We start from the raw sequence: 7,732 nt of genomic DNA on the forward strand, positions 1-7,732 counted from the left end.
AGGGAGTAGGTCCTGGTTGAGACATTTGCATGTCTTCAAGCATCCTACGTAGCCAAATTGTCTCACATGTTGCCTTAATAGTACCCCGATACTCAAACCCAAAGGACCAAGAAGACCAGTAAGCAAACCCAAAAAAAGGACCAAGAAGACCAATAAGGGGATAAACAAGGTGAAAAGGAAGATTATTATTACTTCTGATGAGGATTCTGAGGTTGAAAAAACCAACAATAATAAGGGTAAGGAGGAAGATGAAATGTTGGATGGTAATCATGGGGAGAACTTGAAAAACACAGAGAATGCAGAATGAGGGTCAGGAGAACAATATGGGCAATCAAAATGTCTGTCATGGTGTCATTGGTAATGATAGCATCAAAGGTTTTTGTGAAGTCATTAGCAAAATGGCGAAATAGATTGGTGAAGACTGACCTCAATATGATAAAAAAAGGCTACTATGGGTGAGAAGCCTCTCTCTAAGAACATTAAAGAATTAATGGTTGCTATTAACAAGGCTGAAGCAATTGAGGCTATGGTTAGTAAAATTCTAGAAATGGAAAAAAAGGTGAAGGAGCTGGAAGGGATCAGAGATGATAAGGGTCTGGAAACTAACCTGAACAATCTGGTCAATGAGTGGATAGGATGGAGCTTACTGTGAAGAGGATTGCTGAGCAAAACTTCCAGATCCTTAAGGCCATTGTTGACCATGTTAACATCCTGATTAACAAATTTGAACAGATTAAAGGCAAGGAGGATGATAAGGATCAGACTAAGAAGAAGGATCATGAAAAAGAACAAGGGCCAACACTCAAAAACAAGTTGATATCAAGGAAAAAGAGCTGGAAGAAATGAAATTTTGCGATCAATATGAAGCAGATGGTGGTTCATACGGAAGAACTCATGAGAAACATTTAGTTGTCCTTGTGTTGTCTCGGTGTTGTCTTTGTGCTTTCCTTTGGTTGTCTAGTGTTGATCTCTTTGTCTTGTGGTCCCTTTTTGTTTTGACGGAGATATGTTCTATGTATGGGTGACCAGGCACTATTGTTTCATGCCTTTTTTATGCTTTATCTTTCTCATGTTATGTAACAAGGTTCTGGGTTCCTTTCAAAAACCTGTTTGTAATTAATCAAAACAATTCCCCGATACTCTGTTTCGGTCGAGGAAAGAGCTATTGCGTGTTGTTTCTTGTTGGTCCATGTGACTGCACCTGTACCCACGCTGAAAACATACCCAGAAGTTGATTTTTTGTCATCAACACAACCTGCCTAATCCGAGTCTATGAAACCAACCAGCTTAGGATCTTTGCTTCTGTTGTACAGAATGCAAAAATCAGGAGTGCCCTTCACGTATCTAAGCACACACTTTGTTGCAACCCAATGTTCAACTTTTGAGGCTGACATGAAGCGAGAAATATAGCTCACAACATAACTGATGTCAAGTCTAGTGGTGATGAGATAGATGAGGTTGCCCACTAGTTGCCTGAATGAAGACTCATCCACTACAGGTGAATCTGATTTCGCTGATAATTTGAGCCCTATCTCCATAGGTGTATATGCAAGTTTACAATCTTGCATTCAAAACTTATCCATTAGGCTCTTGGCATACTTTGACTGAGAAATGAATATGTGGCTATCAATTTGCCAAACCTCTACACCGAGACAATAATGGAGAAGTCCCAAATCTGTCATATCAAAATGCTGACACAAATTCTGTTTGACCTGTATGATCAGATGTGCTACATTGCCAGTAATGATGAGATCATCAACATAGACTACTAGAAATAGAATATCATCACTAGTATGTTTGACATACAAATTGGGATTTGAAGGACTCCTCTGAAAACCCTAATCAATCAAGTACTTATCAATTTGTATGTACCATGCACGAGGAGCCTGTTTGAGGCCATAGAGTGCTTTGGCTAGTCTACATACTTGGTGTTCCTTACCGGCAACCTTGAAACCTGGAGGTTGCGTCATGTAGACTTCTTCCTGCAAATCACCATTGAGAAAGGCACTCTTGACGTCCATTTGATGGATTTTCCATCCAAATTGAGTTGAGAGAGTGAGGACAAACCTAATGGTACTCATTTTGGTTGTGGGAGCAAGCTTTGCAGATGACAGATAATAATTTTTAAGGAAAAAATTCTAAACCTTCGAAAAGAGAATTTACGATTTTGAGGAGAAAATCGAAAAACCAAGAAATCTGAGGTTACAAATCATCGTTTTTGTGGAAACAATGATAATTAAAATCTTACGTGAATATCGTGGATTACAGATGAGATAATTTTGAAGGGAAAATTATAAACCCTGCAAACAATTTTTGAAGAAAAAATCGTGAAAACCCTCCCATAATTTTTTGTGGAAAAAATCAAAAAACCGACAGACAATTTTTTAGGAAAAAAATGTGAAAACCATGGGACCTGTAAGACAAGGTCTGACCTAAATCAATCTGATAAAGGTAACGATATTCAGATTTCGTGAACATGCACTATTTCCAAGTGTTGTGGCAGCTATTGAACTTTTGATTGTGTTCCAACATGATGTTGGTCAAAGATGCCATCATGCAAATGAAGGTTGAACGAGGTCAACCTAGTGAAAGCATGAGACAAAATAATCTAATTCAAAAATCAGAATAGAAGCGGTAGCTGAAAAAACTGAAACCTTTGGAGGAAAATTTTGACACGAATTCCAAGGTGCAAATTTTGAGGTTTGGAAGAAACCTAGAAATTAAAATTTTCTGCAAACTTAAAACCTGAAATTTTTCCTGAAAATAATAAAAAAAAAATAATAATTTGCAAAAAATAAAAAAATACCTCCGATTTTTTTTTAAAAAAACCAGAAAAATATTCGTGATGGTTTTCCAAAAAAAAAGGGTAGAAACCCTAGGCCAAATGTACAACATAAATAGTGCCCAGAAGACACCAAAATTCCCGACGTCCATAGAATTAGCAGAAATTGTTGACATTTTTTAAATTTCAAGGCAAATTCGTTGGCACAAGATTTGAAGCCCAAAAAACGAGGCACCTAGAAAAATCTGAGACCAACCTCAAAAAACTCTCGAAAAACCCACCAAGAATCTGAAATCAAAATGCAGATTCGACGGCTCAAAAATTGAGGCACGGAAACGATGCATCCAGAAAAATCTGACGATGACCCAATTGAAGTCTCGAAAAACCCACCAAGAATCTACAGTCAGAATAAAATTTCGACTTGAACTTAAGGGTCAAAACCCTAGTTGAAAATTGCAAAAACATGAACTGTTGCCCAACACAAAAAAATTCGCCCATGAACCCGAAACCCTTAAAAAGCCATGAATTTTTATTAAAAAATTCGCCAAACTTTAAAGAATCCCATTGACCTACTCTAATATCATGAAAAATAAATTGAATGAATGATTCAATAATCGGATAATTATATTGAACGATATACACACGTATATATAGAGGTTACAAGACGATGTTCTATAATTAAACATAACGTTTCAAATAAAAGACTAATTACATTAAAAAAAAAAATGTGTTAGGGCTAACATAGATTTAAATATTCTAATACAGTTCACGTGCCCCGTCTATCCTTCCACATTTTCCATACATTTTTACCAGTGCAGTTGCAACTCTAACATCTAACCAAAGTCCTCTATCCATTATGCTTCGATGGATGCCTATACCCTGTTCCGAGTCTCCCATTTTAGCACAGGGGAGGAGAATGGTAGCAAAGGTTGTGGTATTCGATTTAACAACTGGCAATTGCATTTGCTTGAAAGTTTCCAAAGCATTTTCAGCAAATCCATTTTGATCATATCTTGCAATCATGGCATTCCATGAAACCACATTTCTATGAGGCATTTTCTCAAATAGTTCACGCGCCTTGTCTATTCTTGCACATTTTGCATACATGTATACCAGGGCAGTTGCAACTGCAACATCTGACAAAAATCCCTCAACCATTATGCTTCGATGAATGTTCAAACTTCATACCCTGTTTCAAAGCTCGCACACAGGCAGGGAGGATGCTGCAAAAGGTTTTGGAATTTGGATTTACACCAGCCAATTGCATTTGCTCTAAAGTTTCTAAAGCGTTTTCAACAAATCCATTTTCTGCATATCCTGCGATCATTGCAGCCCATGAAACCACATTTCTTTGAGGCATTGTATCAAACAGTTTACGGGCCCTGTCTATTCTTCCGCATTTTGCATACATATCTACCAGGGCTGTTGCAACTCTAACATCTCCCATAATTCCTCCATCCTCTATTCTTTGATGGATTTCCATTCCCTGTTTCAAAACTCTCGTTTTGGCAATTCCCTGTTTCCAAGCTGCCCTTTTAGCACAGGCGGTGACGATGCTCGCAAAGATTGTTGAATCTGCCTTTATACCTGCCAACTCCATTCGCTTTAAAGCTCTTAAAGCTCGTCTAACAGATCCTTTTTGTGCATATCCTACAATCATCGCAGACCATGAAACCACATTTGGCTTTACGCCTGCCAGTTGCATTTTCTTGAAAACTATGCGAGCTGAATGAACGAACCCATTTAGTACATATCCGGCAATCATTGCAGTCCATGAGACCACATTTCTCTCAGGCATTTTTTCAAACAGTTCACGTGCCCTGGCTAGCCTTCCACATTTCGCATACATGCCTATAAGAGCAGTTGCAACTCTAACATCTGACGAAAGCCCTCTATCCTTTATAATTTGATGGATGTCCATACCCTGTTCCAAGTCTCCCGCGTTGGCACAGGCAGCGAGGATGCTGGCAAAAGTCCAAGAATCTGGCTTTACACCTGCTAATTGCATTTGCTCGAAAGTTTCTAAAGCCTTTTCAACAAATCCATTCTGTAAATATCCTGCAATCATGGCATTCCATGAAACCACATTTCTTTGAGGCATTGTATCAAACAGTTCACGTGCCTTCTCTATGTTTCCACATTTTGCATACATATCTACCAGGGCAGTTGCAACTCTAACATCTGACGAAAGCCCTCTATCCTTTATAATTTGATGGATGTCTATACCCTGTTCCAAGTCTCTCGTTTTGGCACAGGCAGCGACCATGCTAGTAGAAGTCGTGGAATATGGCTTTACACCTGCCAATTGCATTTGCTTGAAAGTTTCTAAAGCCTTTTCAACACATCCATTCTGTAAATATCCTGCAATCATGGCATTCCATGATGCCACATCTCTTTGAGGCATTGTGTCAAACAGTTCACGCGCCTTGTCTATGTTTCCACATTTTGCATACATGTCTACCAGGGCAGTTGCTACAACATCATCTGACAAAAATCCCCCAGCCATTATTCTTTTATGGATGCCCATGCCCTGTTCCAAGCCTCCAATTTTGGCACAGGCTCCGAGTACGTTGGCAAGTGTGAACTCATTGGGTTGGAAACCTGCTCGTAGCATTTCGTGAAACAGAGTGACTGCCTCGTGAGAGTACCCATGTCTTCCGTACGCTGCAACAATCGTATTCCATGAGAAAATGTATCGTTTTTTCATCTGATCAAAAACTTTTCGAGCATCCTCCAAACTTTCGCACTTGACATACAAGTAAATAAGCCTATTATACAAATCTGTAAGGTGAGCCAATGAAAATCGCCTGTGAGCGATGAAAGAATGGACATTTTTCCCTTCTGAAAGCGCGTTCTTGAGAATGCAAGTCTGCAATAATTGAAGATATACATGGTAGTCTTTAGGGGGATTGAGAGTGGTAAGCAGAATGTGCAGCGCCTCCTTCAACTTGCCCGCTCTACATAATGCTATCAAACTATGATGAGCGGTGGATGACATTGCCAATGGCAAAATATGATTGTGAAATATGTGCAGTGTTATTCAGTGTCTTTTAAAGCTCGCCCTTTAAAAGCAAGTTTCGAATAAATGAAAAATCGCTTAAACTTGGATAATTTTTACTCTTTTTTTTTTTTGTTGTTGTTGTTAATTTAAGTCAGATCTTGTAGACATGCCTAATCTGGCTTCAAAATGGCAGATTTATATTATTTTCAATTTACGTCTGAATTGTGTCATTTTTGGAACCAGAATAACTACAACCAGATCTACAACTATATATATATATATATATATTTCTATATTTCTATAAAAGAATTAATACCATTGTCAAAATAAAACAAATTGTGCAATTCTATGTTTTTAAGATATATTTGTTAAATTTTATTAATAGATAAAGTCATTTGTAACATATATTGACAATATCTATACAATGTGATGTTTTGATTGTAGCAGATTTCTTTAAATCTTATCTTTTGCATCTTCAATACAAGCTATATGTAATTTTTTTTACTAAAACAACTACAAATCTCCCTAATCTAATTTTATAAACATGTGGAGTCATTACTCAAGAATATATCATTTGATATTGAGGACTATTGGATCATTAATAAATATATTCTTGGACGACAATATAAAATTATATTAAAGTCTAGTGCAAGTGTGCAAGAAATAGGTAGTAAGCAAATAAATTATATCCATTAATGAAGTTATTTTAACAAGTACTTTATCTTATGTAGGAGGAATGAAATTGTAATATAAACAACATCTTTGGCTAGAAATCTCTTTTTTTAGAAGTGGTTTCTTTTTTTATGCACCCCCTATCTTCGAGCTAATTAATCCATGCCATGTGCCCTATTTTTTCCTTGTGAGATATTATTATCTAGATTATTTGATTGTGTAACATGTTTCTCCTTATTCTTCCCTATCTAGATCATTTATGTGGCCGCCTTGTGCAACTTAAATAATTGAATTGTCATTGGATAGTCCTATATTAAGTGAGCTATATCACAATATCCATATGTGGGAAGCATTGCACACTTGTGCACCATAGGATGGTGTTTCCATGTGAAATAACAGATCCATACCATATGGTAGTGTTGGTTTTGTGACTCACTCATGTTCCTATATGAGACTATAAAGAACTCAATATCTGATCATTAAGGTGAAACTATTATTTCCTCAAAATTCAATTATAGCATCCTCTTCTAGCACCTACTTTTGCATATCTACATTATGTGTTCCTAGATTTCTCTTCCTGCAAGGTCACAAGGGCATATTTTTTTGTTTCATTCAATTTTATTATGTCATCCAACCATTCCACACTAAAACTACTAGTGTCCATGATTGATCTCTTTTTACCTTTGGAATAAGAACTTGTCACTTCTTTCACTACATGTCCTTTTTCTTAGGTAAAGATTGAATATTCATGTTGTTTGACACCATCTTTTCTTGTATATTACTTTTCTAGCTACAAATATCAGTAGAATTCTTTTGGTAACAACGATTCATACTTTGTTGATTTTCACTTAACTAGAAGCATGTAGGTACTAAGGAGATCCTGACAATGAAACCAAAATGTTAGTCATATTCTACATGTTTGAAATGAACCAATGGCTAAACATTTGGTATAAAAATGCATAACCAAAGAGTAAGCACTTAAAAACACAAATTTGCTAGCATATCTTTATATCTCACCCAAATATTGTCAATTCCTTCAACCTCTACTTTACTTGCACAACATAACTTAGATACAATTTCTAGGATACTACATGCACATCATTACTCAAAAAGCATGGACATCTTTGTGTTTATTCCTTCATGGGCATACATATTCTACATATGTATTTGTTGTACTTTAATACACTTAGTTATGTCTCTATTTATCTATCAATATTTGATTATCTCTATCTAAATCTATCCTTAGAACTATAGGGGTATATAAAGGGGTACATATC

The 7,732-nt window shown here is 36.6% G+C and overlaps 1 protein-coding gene across 1 annotated transcript; it reads right to left on the reverse strand.

The window, feature by feature from the left end:
- Positions 1-3,932: 3,932 nt before the first annotated feature.
- On the reverse strand, positions 3,933-5,780 carry LOC131062799 (pentatricopeptide repeat-containing protein At2g13600). Its single transcript, XM_059214563.1, has 3 exons — positions 5,236-5,780; positions 4,598-4,746; positions 3,933-4,507 (listed from the first exon to the last, which is right to left on the reverse strand). Exons 1-3 carry the CDS (start codon positions 5,778-5,780, stop codon positions 3,933-3,935), a joined length of 1,269 nt encoding a protein of 422 aa, XP_059070546.1.
- Positions 5,781-7,732: the final 1,952 nt, after the last annotated feature.

Source organism: Cryptomeria japonica, chromosome 11 (genome assembly GCF_030272615.1).
Source record: "Cryptomeria japonica chromosome 11, Sugi_1.0, whole genome shotgun sequence".
Lineage (NCBI taxonomy): Eukaryota > Viridiplantae > Streptophyta > Pinopsida > Cupressales > Cupressaceae > Cryptomeria > Cryptomeria japonica.

Coding starts and splice junctions, on each gene's coding strand:
- LOC131062799 (XM_059214563.1), bottom strand. CDS start 5,780: ATGTCATCCACCGCTCATCATAGTTTGATAGCATTATGTAGAGCGGGC. Junction 4,747..5,235: donor GCAACTGCCCTGGTAGACAT/GTATGCAAAATG, acceptor GACTTTTGCCAG/CATCCTCGCTGCCTGTGCCA. Junction 4,508..4,597: donor TGGAAGGCTAGCCAGGGCAC/GTGAACTGTTTG, acceptor TCGTTCATTCAG/CTCGCATAGTTTTCAAGAAA.